The sequence below is a fragment of the Heterocephalus glaber genome, unplaced genomic scaffold (genome assembly GCF_053883595.1).
Source record: "Heterocephalus glaber isolate CG9 unplaced genomic scaffold, H.glaber_assembly_v1.0 deba00001553, whole genome shotgun sequence".
Lineage (NCBI taxonomy): Eukaryota > Metazoa > Chordata > Mammalia > Rodentia > Bathyergidae > Heterocephalus > Heterocephalus glaber.
The window spans coordinates 28,368,116-28,395,301 of record NW_028258344.1 but is presented as its reverse complement, the minus strand read 5'-3'; the positions used below and the strand labels follow the sequence as shown (position 1 = coordinate 28,395,301).

Genomic DNA, 27,186 nt, shown 5'->3' with positions numbered 1-27,186 from the left:
CCGCTAAAAACATACAACCTGGGTCTGTTTCTGAAGAACAGGATGCATTAGTATGGGAACAGGAAAAAGCATTTTTTTCCTCCTCACACTCCACTTTGTAAGCCAGAAGGTCCATTCCTAGTTGGCTTTCTCAGTGGCTCTACCTGGTTAGGTAAGTAAAATGGAAGAAAACCTTTGCCACTACAAAGGGAGATTGGCAGTGGAAGCAGTCAGCTTCTGAAATGGAATGCATTTTATCCTTGACGTTATCGAAAGAGACAGAAATAAATAAATAAAGTGATCAATAGCTAACTGGTAAACATTTCTCAGCAAACTGACCAAGTCAACAAAATGGACATGTTTTTCCTCCATATTGATTTTTGCAATTTACCATTAGCTGAAATTAGTGCCAATGACTTTCATTTCTATTGCCAAGGTTCTAGCAGACATTTGAGTGACTCGAAGGTTCCCTTTTCATATGATGTGCCAAGGCCATTATGAAGGACAAAAACAGAACTCATGCAGACAGAAGAGAAAATAAATCAGCAGAGATATTTTGTTGGAGAGTCACTTTATGTGGCTAGTGCTTTGTCCATAAAGTTCTTATCCCCACATCTATGGCTACCACTACCAATCATAATGATCTTAAAATGCTGATGGTGGTAGCTGTATGTTATCTCTTGGCAATTAAGGAGTCTTGAATTTCCTTGATTCTCATGGTCATCTCTGTGGGGCAGAAAGGTTGCTATAAAAAGTATGTCTATATTAATCACAAAGCCATATTTGGGAATGGTAGCTGATAATCTCTATGAAATGAATGGAATAAAACTTAAATATTTCATGTCTTGCTTAGCTGTGTTCTTTAGAACTGGGAGGGGTGTCTATAGATGAAGGAAAATCTGTATTTATTTAGCTCTAACAAATAGTGCCTTTGTTCTCTGATCCTTTGTTGGCGTAACTCAAACCAGAGAGAAGGTTTGATTACGAGCAGAAGCAATACCATCTTACAATTACTCTCATTTAGCAATTATTTAGCATTATTTGGAACTTGTTATGTTGGAAAACTTACATCCTGTGGGTGAATTATTATTTTAGAGTACCATAGATACTTTGTAATGTACATAGCACATTTGAAGGAACAATTTATTAAAAGTTACAATATTTCCCCTAGACAACAGATAAGCTATTCACCATTAGGACTGGGTCCAATATTTATGAAATGTTCACAAATGATTAATTATGTTTCATTTATAAAAAGACTCTAATGGGAAATTTTTTTATTGCAAGTATTATTTTAATGAATTGTCTGTCTGGATGAATTCATGTCTACAACTGAAATAATTTATTTTGGCTTCCTTCTCTGAACTTCACACCTGAGCCCAGCACTGCCTATTATGTCCTCTATTTCTTCTGTCTGAATCATGTGGTCTTTCCCAAGTTCCCTAAGGTAGAAACCTTGGATATCTCTAACTCTCATTCTCCCCCAAACCTCATTTCTAATTAGTCACCACATTCAAATAATTCCTTGCTGTCTGCCTAGTGAGAGCCAAATCCCTTGATCTGATGTATTCATAGGCTGGACTTCTGTAAAGTTCCCATTACCCATTTTCTACCAAGTAAAGTATCCTAGCTCTCACCATGAGATGCTCTTCTTTATCCCCATGCTTCTGCCCCTGAGCTTGTTTACTCTGCTCAGCATTCTCTTCTTCCTCTTTGTCTGCAGAGTGAATGCCTGTTTGATTAAAAGTTGGCTCAAGTATCATTTTCTACATTTAGCTTTTCAAGATTTTTCACTTTCTTTCCCTTGGGAGGAATTAGTAACTCTCCCATTATTTTAATATGGAAGTGTATGCACACCTCTCCCTGGTTTTCCTTATTTATTTATGCATATAACTCATGCGGAAGACTAAGGATTTTTTAAACCTCACTGTGTTTTATTTTGCATCTTTTGTGTATTTATGTTAGTTAAGCACATAGTAAGCACTTAATGAAGGTTCACTAAATTAAAAAATCCTGGTAAAAGAAACAAAACAAAATTAGGCTTCAGTGGAAATTCCATGTGAATAGCATCTTGTGATTGATAATGGAGATGAAGTGGTGAAGAAGGCCTGCCTGCAGATCAGTTACAGGCCCCAACAGAGTATGTCTACAGAGATAAAGCAGTTTAGGGCAGTAGGGTAAACTAGAGGTTACCCTTAACTATATAAACAAATTAATTTTATTTTATTGTGCTTTTTCCTTTCCCTGCAATTTCACATTTTCTGTACCAATTGCCTAGAAAAGCAGCAACCACTGACCTTGACCATAGTAGACACATTAAATATATCTTCTCTGAATGAATGAACAAATGGAACTATTCCAGCTTTTACTTTTAAGATAAAGAAAGAGATCCAAAATTGCAAAGACTAGAAAATCAAAATTCCCTTTCCAAGGTATTACCTTATTCTATACATTGCTCTAGTTGAGTTTACTTCAATTATGTAATTTTATACAGTCAAAAAAGTACACAGCTATTATGTTAGATAAACAACTTGAAGCTCAAAAATCCGTGCCTTGGAGTCAAACAAATAGGTATTCTCTTGTTCTTATGAAGTGACTAATATATAGTCTTTCCCGCTTGCTGGCAAAGTATTCATATACAGAAATATAATTATTGGTTTTGAAAACTAGAAAAAGCTGTTTCTTGTAATCTGCATTGTTTAAATAGTAGAAGGTGAGTTAATGTAGAGAGCTATGATCTAATGTCAAGATCATCAGACTTCAAGTCTGCTTTGGTTTCTAATCTTGTTATCTTCCTTTGAGCAAGCAGTTTATTGTATTGAAAACTTGGGTGTCTTGTTTATAATTACAGTCCTGTGGAGTTTTATGATGAGGATGATTAATGTCTATAAAATGCAGTTTCCCATATGAACATAAAATATTAGAAGTATTAAGTTATTTAAGAATAAGAAAGTGTGTATAAAAGGACTTTCTCAGCTGCACACGCAATCCTTTATTCCCTTTGATAACTGTTTTCCAGTTTCAGTGTATTTCAGCTTTCATTTATGTAAACAGAAGAAAATAGGATAAACAATTCCCCAGTAATGTGATTTGTATACAATGTAGCATGTTTAAATGAAATTCTGCTTCTAATTCTTTTGAATTTATAATTCGACATAACTTAGTAAAAGAGAGATAACAGTTAAAAAGACATTTGCTTCTTGTCATGAGCTCTCATTCTCATAAGGGAGCCAAAACAATCCCACAACAGGGGAAATATGAAAATTAGCATTATTGTAGAGATACCGGTAATTCTTTGATGAGAGGAAAAACAAGACAAAGCGACAACAAATACAAGCACTGCCAGCTTGTTTTGTTAATAATTGAATATATGACTTCCAAATGTTTTGTATTAGCTATAGCTCTATGTGTAGATTTAAAAATGAATCTGATCAAAAAATAATTTGCTGTGCTCAGTTTTATAAACGTTGTCCTTTATCTAGTTATCAACATTTGTTATTTCCTGGGTTTTTTTCCATTTTTATAGAAAATATATTTTTAGGATTAAATAAATTTAAACAACCAAAGTAAAGGGACAAATGTAGCTATATCTTTTCAGTATACTGTACCTTTAAAAATGTCTAATGGCCACATACTAAGGACCCCTGGGATAGTAGGCATGAATAGGACTTTAGAAGTGATGGAGTTCTGACTATTATTTTATTGTTGGGATATGAGGCTCTGCAGGGCAGAAAAGGAGCTCTGCTAATATTCAGAGAACAAAGACAAGGAAATAGCTCAGATCCTTCTCATGAGCACTCTCCTTACTATACTTTATCAAAACAAAATCCACTTTAAAATTATATGAGTATAACTTAATTCTCTTTTATTCAAATACTATCAGTAAACTAGAAAGACTTGCTTAGCACTTATGTTAGCTCTTTGGCTGTGGTTACAGATGGAATGATGATAGGTATCTCTGAGAGCAACCAATAAATTGGATGATAGGCGATCTCAATAGCCTGGAACAATTGGCTAAATCAAACAAAAGGGAATTTTACAGGGACAGATGCAAAGTCAGCACTTACAGTTTAAAATAGTGGCAAAAGTACATGAGGGGGACATACTGTTTAACAGCAGAATATGATTTTTTCCCCAGTGTGGCTGTTTTTAAAGAATTGAAAGTTGTATCAGTGCACTTTTTCCCCAGATCAACTCAATTTTATTTAACTTGATAGAAGTATATATAGAACAACAAAGGGGCTAAATCTAATCCACTCTATCCACCTGGAATTCTGAGTATAGGTAAGGACTCTGGTAAACAGAAGCATGTGGAGGCCAAAAGACATTATTAAATCGATGCAAAACTGAGTACTTTAGGAATGGCTAAAGGAATTGGATATTTCTGTCTGAAGGAGCGCATAACCATATTCATCATTTTGGAGAACTAGGTATTAACAGAAACATGTACTTTGTAATAAAAGATGGTGAGTGAATGAGTGGAAAGAATTGGGATACGGCACAGGTTTGAGTACTAGTACTACCACTAACCAGTGATGAGACTTTGATAAAAACATTAAAGCACTAAATCTCAGGTCATAGGATTTTTATGAAAATTAAACAACATATGTAAAACACCTACACTACATGGCTTGCACTTGATAGTCAACAACATTGCTCTTTCTATCTGTCAGGTAGAATCACTAGAGATTTTCATTAGAGAATTATTTCGTAGAATGGTTACATAAATAGACATGAGAATGTTAGGCATCTGAGATTCCTACCAGTGTTACACGGTATCTCTATACTATGTTGACTGACAACATTTTCTCATACTTTATGCCAATAAAGATTGTTATTCAAAAAATAGGTGATGTTTTTCGTATCATACTACCTTATAAATTATAAGAAATTTCACTACTGCATGTCATAAAACAGTGCTTGTTTTCTTACCTGTAAAGTGCAGAAAGGGGCCTCTTGTTTCCAGGTTTTGGCCTGTATGGTTTGGGTTCTCCTGCCATATTGATATCTGAAAGCATAAAAGAAAATAGCATTGATTTAAAAAATTAAATCTTTTGTGAAAATTAAATCTTCCAGCTTTCTTCTTCTTGTCATTGTTTTGAAAATACTGAATGCCATTCATTCATTTGACATGTGCTTATCGAGCACCTACTTTATATCAGACACTGGGATAGGTCATACAAAAATCAGACTTGAAAGGGCAAAAGAAAAGATAGACAATAGGAAATAGAAAGATAGATCTTTGGTAAATAGGAACAAGATCTTGAGATGGGGAGGAGGCAAGACAGAGGAAGGAGAATAAAAAGAATTAAGATATATATATATGTATATATATATATATATTGGTACCAGGGATCGAACTCAGGACGTTGGGCTTGCAAGCCAGGCACTGGAACCGCTGAGCAAAATCCCCAGCCCAAGATATGTTTTATACATGTACCTATACCCTGCAATTAATGTAATCATTATGAACTACAAATATATACTAACTGAAAAGAAAATAAATTTTATCTCAGCTGTTGTGGAGCTTATACATTATTGAAAGGAAATAGTAAGAAACAGACATAATAAATAAGAAAGTGACAAGTACTATAAAAAATTGTTGAATGAGGTAAGGGGAATCCAGATACTTAATAAAAACACAAAGAATGAGATAATCTACTGATTTGCATTTTTGGCCAAAAATTTATCAACATGTGTGAACATTTATATGGACTAGAACTTTGTTTATAAGGGGAATCCCAAGATATAATTTCCACCTATATAGAAAAGGAAGCCTTACAGATGTAATCATAAAACAGGCCATGTTTACTTAGTGAATAGCAAACTGTAACAAGCAAACTGAATGTGAGGCTATGGGATTCTGGGGTGGTCACAAAAATATGGGAGCATATCCTTTGCCTTCACAAGCTGAAAATATGATTAAATTTCTGAGATAGATAAGAAGATATCTAAATATGCATCATATACAGAAAATTGACCAACTTTTATTTTAAATGAATGTATAAAACTTAAAAACATTAGAACAGTGAAGGATAGTCTTTTTAATATTATAACAACTGGTTACTCAAAAGGACAAGTATGAAATTGGACCTCTATCTTACATTATATCTTAAAAATCAATTGCTAATGCCTAAATGTGCAAGGCAAAAATATAAAAATTTTATGAGGTCAGAGTATGGAAAAATAATCTTAAACACTAAACACTAAATGCCAAAACACTAAATGGAAAATTAGGTCAAAAACTAGTAAATTAGCTTTAAAGAGAGGAATCATAATGGTAGGTAAACATAAGCTCAACATAATTAGTGAGGGAAACACAAATTAAAAGAGTATGAGATTCAATTGGAACCTATTCAATTTACAGTAATTTATGAAGTTTTACAATATAAACTGTTGATGAGATTTTGGAACAATTGGAATGTGTATATGTTATTGGTGTAAGTGTAGATTAAGACTACTCCGGGAAATCATTTGGCAGTTTTTAATAGATGTAGGATCTACCAGCACTCAGGAGGTCAAGGCAGGAAGATTGCTGCATTCAAGGCCAGATTAAACTACACAGTGAGACTTTGTCTAAAAAAAAAAGTAAATCAAAACAAAAAATTTAAGAAATGTAGGAAGTATGTGCATCTAATAAAATCATTGCATATGTTTTTCATCAGATATGTAGCAAAGTGTTCATTGTTGTGCAGTGGAAACAAAAATATTACACAAGTATCTTGACAGGCAGAGAGAGAGAAAGAGATAAGAGAATTTGAGCCTAAAGAAACACCACTAACACACTGATGAATCTTAAGAACATAACACTAAACAAATATGATGTCATGGAAAACCACCGATAGTAGTTCCCTTTTTATGAAAATCAAACTGCAAAATTAAACACAATGTAAACACTGTAGGAATAAAACATGTAATCAAATTAAAGAAGATTAGATAATCAATTCATGTGAGGATTACCTCTTAAAGGGTAGATAAGGTGTAGGACTTGGGAGGATTCTAAGAGACTTAAAAATTGAATCATGAAATAGTATTCCTTAAAATGGGTAGAGGGAACATGGGTTTACATTATTCTTTATAACTACATATTTTATAAATTTTATTTTAAATGATTAATAAGTAATGATTTTAAGAGAAATAAGAAAATGATAAATTATATGTTGACAAATATTCAAGCGAGAAGCAGTAAGCTTTGGGGGTTTTTTGCTTGTTTGTTTGTTGGTTTGTTTGTTTTGGTACCGGGGATCGAGTTGGGTCCTTGCGCTTGCGCAGCAGGCGGCGAAACCACTGAGCTAAATCCCCCGCCTAAGCTTTGGTGAGCAGGGGGTTTCAGTAGGACTGTGAGCTAGTGTATATATATATATATATATATATACACACACACATACAGTGGGGGGAAAGCACATGTGACGGGTGGATTACTGAGTATGAGAAAATCATCCGAAGTCCCAAGGACGACTTAAAATTTGACTTGAATGGGGTATAATTCAGGGTTCTGAATAGAGGACAGACTTGAAAGTGAATTATAAAGAGACTCTTGCATGATTTTCAATAAGTCACAGCTAAGATTAGGGCTTTCTGAACCTTTTAGATGTGATATTATTGGACCAAAAAGTTAAGTGAAACAAATATATATTTTACTATTTTTATAAACTCTGTAATAATGGTAGAGGGTACCTGTTTTTGAAGACAGCATGAGCTCAATTGTATATTTCCAGTTTAGAGCTAAAGACTTTCAAAGTGAAAATATAAAATTATTCTCATATGCAAATAAAAAGCTTGAGGCCAGTTTGTCAATATTTTAGCATTGTTTCATTTTTTATAATGTGTTGTCAGTGGTTTTGAAAATGCACCTAGGGCTTTGACAGCAAATTCATGCAACAGAAAGCCTTTTGTAATGGGCTAATAAACTCAGTATTTCCAGACATCAGCCTCCTTTCAAAAGTATTAAAAATGCCTAAGAAAATCCTTTGTTCCTTCTGAACACTTCATGGTGTTCAAATAGAAATTAATACTGAAATTATGCATATTGTGCATTTTGCACTGTGATGCTGTGTGGTTGGTTTATGATCCTCTAAACCACAGAGTGGGTGGAAGAGACAGGATGTCAGGGTGTAGGGCAGTGGACTCACGTAATTATAGTGGACATAAGGCCTTGAAGGGTCTGAATGAATCAGCCTTTCCTTCATACTGAATTTTAAAAATACAAGATCTAATTGTGTCTTCACAACAATTCAGCTTAGTTCTAAGCCAAGGCTCAGATTTTCTTGCCTCAAGAGCTTCTGGCCTTCAAGGAACAGTGTAAAGAGTATCTATAATAGGAAATTGGTGGCCAACGACAAAGATCTCCTCAGCTTTCATGCCCTGATTGTCCTGGAACTTAGGAGACAGGAGGAAGAATAACCAAGATTCAGTTTTCTCCCACTCCCCTAAGATAGGGGCTTTCTAGATACAGAAACAAGGGAGGAGGGGTATTTCTTGAGTTCCTGAATTTACAGATTTATATCCAACCCTACTAGGAATTAGAACTCTATATTATTCTCAAGAAAGCATTAGGTTTAATCTTTCTGAACAAGTGATTTGGGTATATTGCTAAAATCTCAGTTAAATTTCTAGTAATGGAAGAGAATTACCTATAAAGGCTCCTATATAGCAGGCTGGTGGACTCTATTATCTGGCTTGTAGAATCAAATTCCTATGGTGAGGGTTGATAAAACCAAGTAAGCACCGTTTTAAATAAGTCTTTTGGTAAAGTTTATTTCTGTTTAAATTCATTATGTATCACATCTGTGCAGAGTAACCCCCCCCCACACCACCTCCAGGCATAGAAACAAAATGTAGAATTGGATGGAGTATTTGCATTTTGTTGTATAATATTATGAGACTTCTGTAAGCACTTAACTAAAAATCATAGAACAGAGTCATCTCTGTTTTGATCTTGGTTTTCATTTAAATATTGGTTTTAAAATTTTGAATTATCATGAAAAAATGCTAAAAATTATTCTTCTTATATTAAATTTGAGACTGAAATATCAAAAAATATCCTGTTGGGCTACTACTACATCTTTTCACAGTGAGTTAATTAAAAAAAATTAGCTATTGTAAAAAATTTGGCCAATTCTCTTTCCTTCTTTATTTTAAAACTAAATAAGCAATACCATTGTATCAAGATGAAAAAACTGTAAAGTTACGAAGCTGAGAGAAGTGAATGAGCTCAATATATTTTGACTTGAGGCAAATGAGTTGAGGCAAACACATACAGGTATTGTATGAAATGAAAACTGGCAGAAATAAAACCAGCACATGTAAATATATTCATTTGACCAATCTTTGGTTGAAAAGTACCAAAGATGGCATTAACAGGATTCTCTTATTTCATGCTTTTGACTCTTGGAAAGATACTTCCTATGATATACTCAAATGTGACTCACAATTTCCACCTATTTTGCTTTATTGGATCATTTCCATTGCACTGCATTCTAAATATTTTTGTCTTTTGATTTTAAACTTCTAATAAGTAGTCATAATTTCATTCAGTTTCATACATTCTTCAGCATCCTGCAGGGTTGTTTATCCATAGGTGCTCAATGATTCCACTGTCAATTAAATTTATACAAGCGAGAAGGTATATCCTCTTATGGTTCTGGAGTGGCTAAGTAAACACATTTTGTCAAAACATTTCTGAAACTGATGTTTATTTAAGCAATGTTTCACAAGATGTTAAAATGTAGGTTATTAAATTTATCACGATAGAAATAGTTTGGTAAAAATTCTGTATAGTATATATTTTTCTGGATATAAGCCCTGCATATTAACAGATAATACCCTTTTCCCCCAAAGAAACATATTTATCCATGTTTATCTCAAATGTTCTCTCATGTATATGTGAATACAGAATATTTTTGACAGCACACATGTTAACCTCCAGTACCTCAGAGCTCTTCCAGAATGGTGGCTTTTGTGAGACTCTGAAATATTTTGAAAAATATTTAATCTTTCTTTGCCAATGATTTGATTTGGAACATCCTCAATTTAAATGTTAATGTAATTTTTAAAGCTACATATGATTTATACTGCTACAATAAACATAATTCTACTAGTGGCAATCTCAGCTGTCTTCTATCATTTTCTAGAAATAAACTTGATGTGAGAGTGATGTCTAACTTGTACTGTAACAGAGGATCTAAATTATCACTGCTGTCTTCTAAATGTGGAAAAATTAAAAACAGTATTTTTCAGAAGCAATTGTTTAAAAGGAAAATCTTTATTCTTAGCTTCTTTTCCTCCTCTTTCCCAGGTTTAAATAGAAGTCTAAATAATTCAGCCATGGCAGATAGACTGTGAGAAAAAGTCATTCAGTCTTTTATTGTACACATTTAGAAGATTTAGAGATTCATTATTGTTCCACTGAATAAAAATTCAGGAGATAAAGAAAACAGTCTGTTATGTTTGACAAGTGACTGCATATAACCATACATTACCCAAATATAAACACCAAACCATTAAAAAGTATTTTTCAGTTATTATTAGTTTAGAATCTTGAAACAACCCTGTGAAATAAGCAGAGCAAGAATTATTATTCCTATTTCATGTACAAGGTGGTTGAATACTAAGAAATGAAATGGCTTTCATAATATCATTAATTCAGTTCACTATAACCATCTTTAGTGAGCACAGCCTACGTGCCAAGCATTGAACTAACAGAAGAGGGGATACCCTGTATGGGGGAGGGGACTATCTGAGTATCCACAGCAGACTTGAATTGATTTGGAGTCTAGAACAGTCCCTACTATATCTCATTGCTCTTGGCCAGATTTTGGATGTCACACCTTCCATGGCACTTCACTCAGTTTAGCTAAGGATAGCAACCTGTAACGCAATGCACAATGAGTTCCTGGGGGCATTTGCAACACGACATAGGATACATGGTTAAAAGAGTGCTGTAGGGAGATTTGCCTAGCAGCAAGCAACAAAGCTCCATCCACTAACAACTGAGCTGCCTGAGATTTTCTGGCAAGGTAATAATCCTGTAGTTTGCTGGAGCCACACAGCAGTGCTTTTACACCAAGAAAAAATTTCGAAAATGCCAAGTACATTCCACACTGTGTTCTAAAATATAAATATCTGAAGGATTTTGAGCCAAAAGCCGAAAGTAAAACCAATTCTCTATTGCAAAGTAAATGACTTTCTACTCTTGTTGTTTTTCCCTTCCCAGAATCAAAGGTAGCTTTACCACTTGAAAAATGTCCTTAATAATACGTTAAAATATTCACTGTTATGAGAACGAAACTTTAGTCTAATTTTACTGGGCAGTCACTGAATTGTGACCACTGCAATGAGTCTTTAGACCTGCTTTCATAAATTAGTTCTGACACAGCACTATGGCACGTTGGCCTCTGGTTATTAGAATGCTAATGCAAAGATCGCTGGTTGATCAAATTCCCATTTGTTACCAGAATATACTCTATGCTACCAGGTTCTGTTTGCAAGGGCAAATAAAAGTGGAAACTTGAACTTCTCACTAATGACCCGGTAAGTCTGATATTTGTGTGTGACTTATTAGATCCAAATTTATTTTCTCCAATAGAAACTGGAATGAAAAAAAGTGTATGTATATACTTGGATGCCCTTTTGTATTTATTATCTATTTCTTCCAAAGGTTATATCAAGAAGAAAATTAAAAAATGTCATGGATCACTTGTTTCCATTGGTTAAATTGTTGAACACAGAAAATGTGTCAGGTACTGTGCTAGCTATTGGATAAACAAAAATGAATACTGTGTGCTCAGGATACCACACAGAAAGGCAAATCTGTCACTCACTATAGAGGACGTGATGTGTCAAATAAAGAAGTAAGACTTCATTCCTTGAGATCATGGTGCCCATTTTCTATTGCTGAGAATGTCTGTTAGGGTCTGTTCTTGGTATATATGAAGGTTTCCTCCCAAGATATCAATTCTAAAGTTAGATGTTGTATTGGCCTACTTTCCTAACACTAGGACAATGCCTGACACACAATTTTAAAAAGAACACGGCTTATTTAGCTCATTGTTTCAGAAGTTTCCATCCAATCAACTGACTGGCAGGCAGGAACATCATGGCAGAAGGGCATGGTAGAGCCAAGCTGCTATTTCATGGTGGCCAGGTAGCAGAACATGGGGAAAAGGGCTGGGAGTGAAAAACCCTCCAAAATCATGCCTCCAACTGAGCCTCACCTAACAGCACATACGGCTATGAACATCAGTGGAATTTCACTGTTGACTATCATACCCCTATGAGCCAATCACCTTTCTTGCAGTGTCTTAATCTAGGCAAGTTGATATAATTACCTGGCATTGATGTTTCATAGAACCACTTCTACCAAATTTTGTAGAGGCCTCGGCTCTATTAGTTGAGCCATAAAAACTTGTTTCTGTTCTTTTATTTGTTTTAGTTTGCTGTTTCTACCAAATCTCCTATTAACTAATTATCAAAAACCTTCAATTTGCCTTAAAACAAAAGAGGAATGAAACTTGATGAAACTTTGTGGCTTTGGCGCATGTTTAATCAATATCTAGTCTAGTTTAAAGTTCTTTAGCAGAGAACACAAGCACATTTTCACACTGATTACAAAGCAAAACCAAGTGGTAATAATTATCACATCTGAACTTTCTTAATTCCTAAAACTTTCAACTCAGATAATTATTTTTCAATTATTTTATGTCTTTTGTTATCTTAGATAAGTTTTTTGAATAATTTGTTTTTTACATTCCACGAATATATTTATCTGTACAAAGGTTAATAATGAAGATATGGTTTACCAAATCAATCAAAAATACAATTCAGATAAATGTTCACCAGCACTATCCTGAATATATTCAGGAATTTGCTTAACAATTTTACAAATATACTTAATGATATATTGATATCAATGGTGGGAATGACTGTTATGATAACAAAGATTGAAATTATATGGTGAGAAATAATATAGTCATATAGTTATCATAAACACATAAACTTACCATTACTAATTTCTTTAAATCCTAATAGTTTTATTTATTTTCATACTTGAGTTCAAAATATACTTAAAAATTCTAAAATTGAACCAACAAGGAAGCATGGGTTACCAGTTTCTTTGAGAACTCTCATTAATGAAGCAAAGACCCAAGATTTGCTATTGCTTCGCTTTGCTCCCTTCTTTTTCTAATTTATTTCTTTTCATATGTGTACGTATAGACCTTATTTTTCTAAGTTCCTTTTGTTAACTTTGTATTCAGTGTAAACAGTGATACAACTGCTGTCTAGTTATTTTTTAATTCACAAGTATAATGAAATGACAGAGTTAAGGTTAGGAAGCTAAATGTCTTTTATATGGAGAGTAGTAAACAACTTGAGCACCCGGGGTGTTCGGAAGAGAAGAAATATCTGTATCATCTAGGATCCTGTGAGCAATGCAGAATCCAACCATGTCCCAATCTCAGCAAATCAGAATCTGCATTCTGGAAAAACATCCGCGTGATTGCCGTATACTTTCAAGTTTGAGAAGCACTGAAATATAACACATTTAGCTTATATCTCATTTCAATTATCCTTTAAAGGATTTATTTTTAAGATGTTTTGAAAAGACAGCACTAAGAATTCTGAGGGAAAAATAAAGCTTTTAAGGAAGACATTCGATAAATGCTTTTCAAAAGGTTTAGAATGTAATAATGCTACCTTCATGCCATCTTTGATAATAATAATAGTTGCTAGCATTTATATATCAGTTAAGAGTTGATCAAATTTTCACACACATCAAACTCATAATAATCTTGTGCTGTGGATCTTATTGTTTATTCCCATTTGTAGAAGGTGAAGTTCAGAAAGTGTTATTTTCACAAGATAATATTACGCATAAGTAGTGTTGACAAAGATTCTGGCTTCAGGAGTTCTTACTCCTAAGAAAACATTCTGTAGACGAAGCTTGATTTTAATTGTTTTTGGTACCAGGGATCGAACTTGGGTCCTTACACTTGTGGGGCAGGCGGCAGAATGACTGAGCTAAATCCCCGGCCCTTGATTTTAATTTTTAAAAAAATTCCACAGTGTATAATAAGACCTGCATGATTTATTGCCCAATTATCAAATATTTGGCAATTTCACTTAAAAGATCAATGTTTTCATAAAGTCTCTAAGATCAGATAAAGTAGAAAGCAATTAAATTAAATTTTATTCTTAAGAATTCTATGAGAAAGTAAAACTTCAAAGAGCTCTTTTGACTTAGAATGCAAACTTAAGACAGAGCAAAGAATCAAGGAAATTTAAAGAAACAAAACAGACAAAGCCTACCGGAAGATTCTTTCCCCAAAGCAGAAGAGAAATAGGATACCTGATATTTAACTATAAAGAGCCAAAAAAGTTAAAGAACACACTATTCAATACATTCAATACACAATATTCAATCTGATACAATTTCTTCCAGCTAGTGCTTATTCAGAACTGTGTAGGGGATTTTCAAATTGTCTCATCTGTATCAATAACCACCTCTCTATCCAGCCGTTCTTTCTCTTGCCCTTCCTATGGATTGCTTTACCACCTTTCCAGTGTTCTTCCTCTCCAAGTATCCTAACCTCCTGGCTGCTTTTCAAACCTGCCTTTTGCTGCACTTTAGTTGGTTCCTTTCTTCTGAGTTGTTCTCTCCCAAAATGATGGTTAACTACCTCAATTCCTTCAACTCTTTGTCCAAATGCCAACTTCTCACTAAATATTACACCATGCCATCTCCTACCACTTCTCACATTCACAATCCCAGCTTCAATTTTTATTTTGCAAGGTAATTATGTCTTCCTGATACAGGATAATTTATACATTTATTATGTCTTTTGTTTATAAACTATCACCATCTAAATAAAGCCATGCATCCTTGTTTTGTTCCAAAGTATATGCTAAGACTCTAGAAAAATAATTAGCTCATGGATAAGGGTAAATAAATGTTTGTTGAATATATTAATGGTTAAGCAATGAATTAATGAAACTATTATCTGAGCTTCAGAGATTTAATATGGCTGAGGCATGAACATGTTTATAGCTAGGGTGAGCTTATAATTCAGCATTGAAATAGGTCATTTTAGAGTAAAAGGAGAGCATAAGACAAACCTTTTAATAAATATATTTAGAGTAAAGCAAAATGAATTTTGGTTGATTATCTGAATATTAAAAATAATGTAATCTGAGTAATTTTTCCATGATGCTTTAATTTCTTTGACTTAACCTGTTTCATACACTGTGACACTTGCATTTTTCTGTAAAATTTACTTTTCTATATTCTTATTTTTAGTTTTTCATAGAATTTTTCAAAGTTGCGTTGTGTCATTAATAATTTTGACACTGTTGACATTTTCAAATGACATTATAAATTTATTTCTAATTTTAAAATATTTCCTTATACAGATATGGAGGAAAATGGTAACCTTAAAGCTAATTATGGTAAGTGGAAGCAACTCCAGATTCCATTCTTATATCAAAAATGCATAAATATTGCAGTTGAAATATTTTCACAGATTCTTTTTGCTTCCATTCACACAGTACTTTTTTGACACACTTTTATAGGATAAAACTTGTAAATGTCTGAATATTGTTCTGAATGTCTCAGTAACTGTAGATGCTACAAAACTGCACGCATTTCAATTTCATTCCGTTCTTGTGTGGAAGATAACTAGTTATAAATAGGATCTGTAATAGAAGACTTTTCCCTCAACCTGAGATATTTTTAAAGCATAATAATAGGCAATAAAACTAAATCTTACATTTCGTTAGAGTTCTCATTGTTTATTTCCTCTTCATTGTTTTTGTAAGAATAAATTTGCATCTCATTAATGAGATTTGCATTCAATCACTGACATTTTAAAGAAAATACAAATTTAAAAAGTTTATGAACTTTTGAGGAGAGACTTCTAACTAATAAATATTTAATATTCCAAACAAAATTTAAAGGATTTATCAGATATGTCTTCAAAAGCTCAAACATTTCCAAAATCCCATAGAGACAGTAAGAGTTTATCTATAAAAACATACTGATATTTTCCTTGTAATCATTATTAAATCTATCACTAAAAAACATAAAAGCATTTCTGTTTTCTGTATATAATAAAATATTTATAAAATGTAACACAATTCAGCTTATATATGAATGTAAATTGGTAGATTATCACAGTTTCTTAGGTGCAGTTGCAGATTATACCATAACCAACTCGAAGTACATTTCTACTCCATAGGTTTCCTAAATTACTAAGAGCACTATTTTCCTCACCATTCTGTTTCATCCAAATTTCTGTTCATATTATCACTGAAACACATGATTTTATCTTCAGTGTTGAATTTTTAAACTACATTTACAATACTATTGATTGCACGGATTTATTTATTTATTTATTTATTTTTGGTACTGGGGATCGAACTCAGGAACTTGTGCTTGTGAGGCAAGCACCAGAACCACTGAGCTAAATCCCCAGCCCCTGCACAGATTTATTTTTATAGTAACAATAACAAGTTTTAATTTTAAAGAAACATCTAAATATACATGGATAAATAAATTTATGGACTCTTAAAAGGTTTATGAATAAAATTCATCCTTGTTATTAAAGGGCTTTTAAATTAATTATTATGGATTTTCTCTAGGAAACCAGGACAGTAAGTGACTCCTTAAAAGTGATCCTTGATGTATAGGTTAGATTACTGTTTCAGAGGGCTCAGGGGTAGAAATCTCTAGCGAAGTGTCTAGAATAAGGCTTTAAAGAAATATTGTTCATTAATTATGACCAAAAAGACAAGCCTACAGATATTTAACAGGGTTAATGGTAACCCTTCATAAAAATGTTCTAGATTTTGCACATCAGAAATTAAATACCTAATCAATTTCCGAATTATAAATTAATCTGCACAATATGTACTCAATATCAACATTTTTTCTCTGCATTTTATTTGTAGAAAAAATCTTACACAACAGAGAAGACTAATTTACATAAGACCACATAGCTAGTATATATACAGTCATCTTTCAGTGCACAGGGAATTGGTTCCAGTACCAACCTACAAAAGTGAAAATCTGTGGATGCTCCAGTCTCTTCTATAGAATGTATTTGCACATAACTTCTGCATATTCTCCCATATAAATCACCTCCAGTTACTAATAATACCTAACATAATATAAATTCTATGTAAATAGTTGCTATACTGCATTCCTTGAGGAATAAGGACAAGAAACAAAAGCTATATATGTTCAATATGGACACAACCATTGTTGGCCCAATTAGCTAACATACAAATGAGACTTGAGGCAAACATTACTCAAATAAGGAGTGCTGGAGACTGATGATCTTTGAAATGGTGGGAGGCTACAGCAGGGCATGCCCACATGTCACTTCATTTGTGTGGGTTCAGTGTCTGGCTGAGCATGTGGCAAATTTGCTTTTGGGGAATTTCCAGGATTTTTATTTTATTCTTTTTTTTTTCATTATTTTTAAGCCACACTTGGTTGAGTCTTCAGATGGAGAACCTGCACCTCTGTAGGTCAACTATATTTGATAGTGACTGATTCCTATGCCAGTTTAAAACATATATCCACAAATTATTTGACACATGTGGTAGGCAGATTAATAGTCCCCTGAAGACATGAACACTAATTCCTTGTACCTGTGAATATGTTACATTACATAGCAAATTGACTTAAAAAGAGGGGTTAGCTTGGGTATTTGGGTGGGCTAAAATGTAATCACAGTAGTTCTTACATCTGGAAAAGGCAGGAAGAAGGGAAGGTCAGAGGGATGCTTTATGAGAAGGACACATCCCACAATTGTTGACATTGACTTTGGAAGAAGGGAATCACTTCACTAGCCAAGGAATGCTAGAAGCCTCCAGAAACTGGAAAAGACAGGAATACAAATTCTCCTCCACAGACACTAGAGCAGGGGTCGCCAACTTCCAGGCCACCAACTGGTAGGTGTCCGTGGCCTCTTAGGAACTAGGCTACACAGTGGGCCATGAGGGGCTGGCTAATGAGTAAAGCTTCATCTATATTAAGAGCTGTTCCCTGACTGGATAAAGAGAATGTGGTTTTTTTTATAAAATGGAGTACTACTCAGCCATAAAAAATGAGAAATTAGGGACATTTATAGCTAAGTGGATGCACATTGAGGCAATACTCTTAAGTGAAATAAATAGGACACATGTGTATAAATAACAAATAGTTTCTCTGGTGTGAGAAACTCAAAGTGTAAATAAGGATTAAAATGTATAATAGGTAATGTGAAATAGGAAGAAAAGGGGCAAAGGGGAAGGAAGTGGGAGGGCTAGGGGAAAGGATAGAAGGGAATGGGATTAATATGAGAAAATGAAAAAATAGGAACAAAATCTTTGTAAATAGGGAGGGATGGAGGGGTTGAAGGGAGGGCTGGGCAAGGGTGAAAAATAAGAGCCAAGAGAGATTATGTAAAGGTGCAAATTTCCAATGATGAATGTCATTATATTGTAAACCTAAAATGTACCAATGATTAGAATGAATAATTGATAATGCAAAATAGGAAGAAAAGGTCCAAAGGGGTAGGGGTAGTGGGAGGGGCAGGGGAAAGGAAAGGGAAAGGAAAAATGCTGAGAAATGGAAAAAATGGAAATAAAGTCTTTGTAAATAGGGAAGGGTGGAGGGGGTGAAGGGAGGGCTAGGAATGGGGAAAAAATAAGAACCAAGATGCATCATGTGAAGGTACAAATTCCCAATGAAAAACATAATTGTGTTGTATACCTAAAATGTACCAATAAAAGAATTTAACAAAAAAAAAGAAAAGAAAAGAAAAGAGCTGCTCCCCATCACTGGTATTAGCTGCTGAGCTCTGCCTTCTGTCAGATCATCTATGGCATCAGATTCTCACAGGAGCACAATCCTAATGTGAACTGCACATGCAAGGGATCTAGGTTGTGCACTTCTTTGAATCATCCCGAAACCACATCCCACACCCTTCACCCCATCTGGGGAAAAACTGTTTTCCATGAAACTGGTCCCTGATACCTCAAAGGTTGGGGTACTCTTCTAAAGGAATACAGTCTTGCCAATAGCTTTACTTCTGCCCAGTGAAACTTGTGTTACACTCTGACTTGCAGAATGGTAAGACTCTAAATTTGTGCTTGTTAAGCCACTAAGTTTGTGGCAAATTGTTACAGAAGAAATAGAAAACTAATACAATAACCCTTTCTTCAAAAATTAGAACTTATTCACTTCTGATTATATGTAAGATGGATGTAGCGACTCTTTTCCAACAAGTAGAATATGGCAAAAAATTGTATGTCATTTGGTATATTATTTCATAAAAGATTGTATCTTCCCTCTTGGATGCATTTGGGATTATCCTTGGGTTTTCTCCCCACTTAAGGGATCTGGCTGTCCTATCATCAGGAGCCCTGTGTAGAAGCTACATGGTAAAGAACCAAGGCCTCCCAACAACTGCACAGATGCACTTGGGAGAATATCCTCCTCCAGTTAAACCTTAGCTGTAACCCACAACTTGATCCCAGCCTTGTGAGAGATTCTTTTTTGTTCTTTGGTACCGGGGAATGAACTCGGGACCTTGCACTTGCAAGGCAGGTGGCAGAACCACCAAGCTAAATCCCCAGCCCTGTGAGAGATTCTTAAGTCAGAACCACCCAGGTAAACAACTCTCAGGCTCTTGATCCACAGAACTGCTGAAATAATGAATGTTTGCTATTTTAGGTTATGATATTTTGGAGTAACTTAATTATACACCACTAGGAAAATATAAACATGCATGTATATGTATATATATATCTGTATATTTATTTACTCTAAGATATATAAAAATATATATCTATGTATTTGTATTTACTCTAAGATATATCTATATCTCTTTATATTTTTATTGTACATAACAAGCGATAGGAAAATTGTCTACATTTTATAGTGATTTTATAAATATGTATAATATATATTTACTCTAATAAGTACATATATTTATTATAAGGTTTTTATTTACTTACTAAAGAGACAAAATTATAAGAAAATAAAGAAGTGCTTATTAGGTGATTATTACTCCTTTCCTCTAAATAAACTGTTGTGAAGTACATATTCCATTGGAAAATTATAAGGAAAACATCGAATATTTTTAGCACAACAGTGAACACATATAACAAATGGTATTTCTATAAATGTAATATAATCAGCTTTTTCAGATTACAAATAGAATTAAAATCTCATTGTTGACAATAAAATATCTCAAAACACATAACTTTAGCAAGAACATAATCATCCAATTTTGCACGTATTTTAATGGATAAAAGCTGTCAAAACTACTGTGAGATAAATAAAGGCAATTAACCTCTAATTTTTCCCCTACATTATTTCTTCTCTTAAATTTTGCTTTTTCCTTGAAGTGTGTATCTAATGGAACCAAACATGTCAGAAAATGAGATTAATTAATACATTTTCTGCTTTACCATGTAGAGATATTCTCCAGACTTTTGGGTTATACATTTTAGTGATTTTTAGAGTAACATATATATCCATTGAATAAAGAAAATAACTATTTACTCAATAATACTTTTACACTGAATTTCAAGGTTCAGTACCATTATTGAAACAAAGCATTTTTTCCTCCATCTGAGTAAAACTGATCTTGACTAAATATATGCACTAGTCACACTATATTACACAGCATGTGGCCCAGATCTCTCCCACCCTTCATCATCTATTAACATTCAGATCTCATAGTCAGTACTCATGACTTCTTTTCAATGGAACTGTTAGTTCATCAAATCTACTGTTCCTGCATAAAATACGATTCCCCAAATTCAACTTAAATATTGACTACTATATAAATCATCTCCTCCCTGTATAAACTTAAAAAGATGCACAAACTGCACACTAGGAATTTTTTCCCCAAGACACTGAATGAATTTCTGTTGCTAAATGTTACAGTAAGGAAAAATGTACTTTTATGTAAATCAGTCTCCATTATTATTTTCTCTGGGAAATGGGATCTGGTTTCTTTCCTTTGAAACCAACTCCCAAGGAATGTCTAGTGAATAGAGATTATATACATTTATTTTGGGATGCCTTCTAGTGCTACAGTGACATTTGACATCACACTTGTCCCAAGCTTAACTAACAGCAGATCTTTTTTTTTTTTTTTTTTTTTTGCGGAACCAGGGATCGAACTCAAGACCTTGAGCTTGCCAGGCAGGCGCTGGCGCCACTGAGCTAAATTTTGGGCCCTATTAGGTCCTTACTTTTATGTGAAGAGATATGGAATTGGACTTCTCAGAATTGCTTTTCCTTCTAACTTCAAATTCTCTTTGTTAGTGTGTCATATATGTTATTAATGCTTAATTAAGAGAGACAATATATAGCACCATAGGAAATTTTAAGTAAGAATGATTCTGTTTAGGTTCATGGTTACTAAGCCAAAGGAGAAATTAGTAAATGAGAAAAATAATTTTCTACCTTTTAAAAAAGGGAACAGTAATTGTTATATTCACAGATCAAAAGATGTTTTCATTATGTAAGGAAAATGTACTCATTTCCAAATCAATTAGTTCTGCTAATGAAAAAAAATAGAATAGCCTTTTAAAACATATCTTTCATGACGCCTTTGCCTCATATATGGAATTTAGATAATAAATTATGACAAGGAATGGCCATCAGCAATCTGAGTATTTAAAACATGAATATAACTAATTATGCGTAACTTCTTTCTCCTTCAGGTTGGGGCCCCAGGATCAGCAGGAGATGCAGGGCAAATCATTTTGTTAAAGGTTCCATTGTTGGATGATAGGTGTGTGCTATGAAAAATATACACATAAAATGAAATGGTATGCAGTAATCAATGTTTATCTTTAGAAAGGTAACAATTTAAAAGTAGCAAAGCAAACATTTCATTGGAGGTGTGACTTGTTACTTGGATTTAATTTCCGTCTGAATGCTTTAACTTCTTTTTATGGGAAAAGAAATATAACCCCTCATGGAGGCTGTTGGGTGCTCTACATGCAACACTGAAGTTGTGTTGGTAATTTCACATGTGATGATCTCGTAATCTCTTCCTTCATTTTGACGGCCAACTATCGAGAAATTTATTTTGTATTCACTTTATTCTGTTTCTCTTTTTACTTAGAAAGTAGACGCTGAAAACATGTTTGAAACATATCACTCTGTATTTAAATATTCGTATTGCTTTTTACTCCAGAAGAGGAAACCGATTCTATAGGGGTAATAAAGGTGATATTATACCGGTCCAGATAATGTATGTCTTTTATACCTTAGGAACGTATTACTAGTTTCAAAATTTCAAAAAAGTATGGGTTGCCTCTATAGATTGTTCTAACAAATTAGAACAAACTTTCTGTAAACCTTCTTGGAAAAGCCCAGTTTAACCACAAGTTCCCATGACTTAAAATTCTGTTCTCAATATTTTTAGCTTAACGACACTATCAAATGTCAGGAACACGCAGTAAGAAGTTTTTTTTACATTATTCTCTATTTTATATTTTTTAAAATAGCTGTCAAGTCACAAAACATTTGCAATAAAGAATGATAAAACTAAGTGTATCACAAATTTGATCACAATATTATAGAACTAGAATCCTTTTTGATTTCTACTATGGCTACATAATTTCTATTTTTTATCTTTCACGTGTTTTAAAATTCTATTTGACTTTTATTAGTACATGCTTGCTGTACATAATAATTGCTTTCACTGTAGGAAATTGGTACATGTACATCACACATTTCTATTTTTCCCCCTTCCTTTCCAACTCCACTTTTATTTCATTATTTTTATAGAAATACTAATATATGTGCTTTCATATGAGGAAATAACATAAGCTTGGTGGAAGATTTCCAATATCTTAAAAAGGGATTTTTATAGACAAAACACTTACATTTTCACTAATCTCTGATACAAAAATCCATTAATTCAGAAAAAACAATTTGTCGATTTTATATAGAAAATATTGAAATATTTTTATCTGCTGTCATGAAGCTAAATCAAAGTCTAGTTTATTTATAGTTATGGCATTTGTCAGACATGTAGACAGAGTGACACAGTAAATATAAATGGAAGGACTATTGAATTTAAAGTAGCAGCTATATATCAGTGTCCTTGACATCTTGAAAATGTACTTCTATCAACAGCTTGTTATTAATGTAATTGTAACAGAAAAGAAAACTGATATAGATTAATAATGATTTCCAGATCATGTCTATACAAAAATACAGCTTTAGCTTTTGAGCCTTAGCATTTGTTTGCAAGAAATGTTTGCTTCATTATCTGATGGGCTGAACCAGCACTTTTTCTGATTCTTTCCCTGTCTGGTAACTTTATAGAACACTGTTGTTTTGTCAGGGTTCAACAGCTCCTTCAAGTTGCACAAATACACTCTCCTCGTGTCATCTTGATAGTTGCACCTCAATGTCCCAGGACACTTAAACTTCAGCATAGCTACAGCTGATCTCAGCATCAGGCTCAGGAGCCAGATTGCCTGGCATCAATTTTTACTTCCACCATTTACTAGGCTGTAAACCTGGGCAAGTTACTTAGTCCTATCCAAAAATTGTACTACTTCATAGTGCATTAGGCAAATATCAAAGGAATTACTGTGTATAAAGTACTTGGAAGGGAAAATGGCATGTAATCCATACTTAATAACTAGCTGTTATTATTATTATTATTTATATTATTGTTATTATTTTACTGTTACTGTTATCCACTTCCTCATAGTTACTACTGGGTAGTGCTGTCATTTCTCTGGCATCCTCAACTGTTGGCCTCAATTCAATAGGAGAGGACATATGTGGAGAATTGACTCGTGAACAGTGTGCAGTAGCTATGACCCAACTTCATCATTTCATCTCCACAATGAGTAAGGAGAGAACGATACCCAACTAGCATATATCTCTGAAGCCAAGGGTAAAAAAAATCACTCATAAAGTATGACAATTTCAATATGAGAAGAAGTTTATTGTATAGCTCTACCACTGGAAATCTACTTACTCATTCATCTTTTTGGTGCTACCTAGAGAGGAGACAAGAAACTAGGGAGAGGAAAAGGCAAAACGGCCAAATAGAGAGGATCAGGAATAATCTCCTTGAATTCATAACTCCAGAGAAGTATAGAAGACAGAGTCTGCCTATACCCACCTACAACTATGATTGTACATGAAGGAATTCAGATTTGGTAGCTACAGGTTTACCCGAAGTTCTTCAACATAAAGACAAAAAGGAGCATATCTCACAATATTTAGATCCCAACTAATGGGTATCAGACTAAGATTTAGTGTAACAAGGGACTGACCTCTTGACAAGAGGACCTGCTAAGACACTATTCATACTTACCACCATCACATGACATAGGCTAAAAAGCACAGTGAAATGGCAGCTAAAGGGCTAACATTGTTCTAAGGGTGGTATCTAAGAATTACAGAGTTATTTTGTCTCCTGTTCTCCCCATACCATCAAAATAAATGTGGAAGAAAAAAGAGGGCCCATGAAAACGGGAGAATCACACTCCATTCCCCTACTAGCTAGAAAGTTGGCTGGTCATTTTCAGTAGGTATCACGATAGGGGTAGCAGACTGGCAAGAGGGAAAGTGCCTTGGTCCTCACACATCACTGCATCAGTCCTAGATAGCTTGTGTTCAGATGAAAATGTGTAACAGTAATTTCTGTTTTGTTAAAACCACTATATTTTATAATAGTTGCCTAATATGTAGGTAACTATAGTGTTGAAACATTTTTTAAAGTGAATCTTCTCTTAACTGGTTAACCAACAGCTGATTTTAATCAGGTAGAATTACAGGACTCTTAGTGTGATTTTGATTCCCAGAGACTACCTCCTTTATTTTCTTAATTTATGACCCTAAATTTTGATGGATAGTTAAAAATTCAGTTGAGCCATTACTTCTTGTGGACAGTTGTTTTTTGACTCATTGGCTTTTTATGTTAGTTAGTTTTCCTTCACTGAGACAGAATATCCAACACACTTAACTAAAAGCAATTCATGGTTTCAGGAGATTCAGTACATGATAGGCAAGCTGCAAGGCTTGTACACCCCTCATGGTAGAAGGGCATGTTGGAGCAAGGCTGCCTAGTTAATGATGGACAGGAAGCAGAAGAGACACATAAGGACCACACAAGGACAGGGAGGGACCATATATTGTACCCAAGGCCATACCTCCATGACTCACTTAGACACACACAAGAAAATGCATTACTAATTTAAGGAGCATGCTTTACCAATCTACTAGGTATTTCTTAATCCAATGAAACTGACTTATTAGGATTAATGGTCACAATCCACACCTTGTCAACTTTGCAAGCACATCTCCTCAAAGCATACTTAATTTCCAAATAATGACAATAGTAAGTTTATAATCCAGCCTAACATAACTATTCAGTGTACTATACAAAACATAATAATCTATTTCCTAAAGTCTCAACAATTCCAGTATTTTTCCAAAGTCCAAGTGTTTCTTCTCAGACTCAAGGGAAACTCTAAACTGTGAATCTTTTTAAAAATAAAAAAGAAGTCCAAATTACATAATCCCAAGGTACAATGACACAGGGTAAACATTCCCATTCTAAAAGGGAGAAATAGTGGAATAGAAAAGAATTGGATCAAATCAAGATCAAACCAAATAAGGGAAACGTTAAGTCCTATAGCTCTAAGTCTGGCACCCAAGGCACATGGTGTTGAGATGTTATTTCCAGAGGACTAGGGCAGCCACTTGATGGTCACAGCCCATATTGTCTCTCTCTTAGGCTAGCTCCATACTCAGACTGCAGCTTTCTTCAGATTCCTGGCATCTCCAACCTCTTTGAGTCTCCACTGCACCTTTAGCTTCATTTCCACAGCTTCACATACTACCCTCTCAAAGTCTCCTTCCCTATCTCACAGGCTTTCTTTCTTTTTTTTTCTGTACCACGGGATTGAACTCAGCACCTTGGACTTGCCAGGCAGACATGGCACCACTGAGCCACATCCTCAGCATCCCCCCAGGCTTTCTTTTGAAATGTGGATGGAAGCCTTCCTGACCCCACAAATCTGTATTCTGCATGCCCAGTAATCCCAGAATCACATGTAAGAAACCAAGGAGGAGGTGCCTGCTTGAACAGTAGCCTGCAGACATCTCTGAGAACCCAGATATCTGGTAATAGTGAAATGAGCCCTGGGAAACCAAGCCCCTAGGAGGCCCTTCTTTTTTTGGGAGGTTGGGTACTGGGTATCGAACTTGGGACCTTGCGCTTGCAAGGCAGGAGGCAGAACCATTGAGCTAAATCCCTGGCCCTGGGAGGCCCTTCTTGAGCAAAAGTCCTGGTGACTCTCTTCTCAAATGAAAGATTTACAATTTTGAACCCTTAAGCTTACAGGGGTGGGGTCTTGCTGATTTCCAATATGTCTTCAAGATATCTTTATTCTTAGCTCCATACAAAGTACTTGGTTTCTTTCTAATGGCATCAATCTTTTCAGAACCCATACCTCTTTTGAGTCCCAATTTATACATGCTTCCTTTGGGGACAAAATTTATGTTTTCCAAATTTTTCTGTTCTGACTTTTACCTCTGATTTTCACTATAAACCTGGGTAAGAGCAACCAACTGTATCCATGCCACAGCATGAATGTGGATATGCTTTGATATTTTATTCACCAGACTAATTAGTTCATTGCCCTTAATCTCAGTCTTCTGCAAAGTCTCAGGACATGGAAGAAATAAAGAGAAATTGTCTGCCAGAGTGAAACACACAAGGCCACTCAATCAACTGCCAATGAAGTCCCTATACACAACTGAAATCTCCTGAGTTTGGTCTTTATCAGTCATATTCCTGTCAGCATTCTGGTTGTCTGACTCCAATTAGATTCACCTACTGAACACTGTGTATTACATTCTAGGGCTTCTTAACTAGCAATCTCAAAACCTTTCCAAACTCTACCCACAAACTAGTTCTAAAAGATTCTAAGCCATAGGTCAGGCACTGTCATAGTAACATCCCCACTTCTCTGGTACTGATTTTCTGTATTTGTCAGCTTCCTCATTGCTAAGACACAACATCTGACACACACAACTGAAATGAGGAAAGGTTTAATTTACCTCATGGTTTCGGACATGGCTAACAGGCTACAAGGCAGATACCTAACGGCCAAAACAAAGCTGCCTAGTTAATGGCAACCAGGACACAGAGAAGAGGAATAGTG

The 27,186-nt window shown here is 34.5% G+C and overlaps 1 protein-coding gene across 18 annotated transcripts in view; it reads right to left on the bottom strand.

Annotated features, from left to right (window-relative positions):
• The window catches only part of Ralyl (RALY RNA binding protein like), a 733,271-nt gene that overhangs the window by 140,358 nt on the left and 565,727 nt on the right, over window positions 1-27,186 (bottom strand). For all 18 annotated transcript variants that reach the window (XM_013071205.3, XM_087190540.1, XM_087190535.1 and 15 more), the window contains one exon: window positions 4,912-4,987. In XM_013071205.3, coding sequence (XP_012926659.1) covers window positions 4,912-4,987 — 76 coding nt within the window. The remainder of the gene's footprint in view (window positions 1-4,911; window positions 4,988-27,186) is intronic.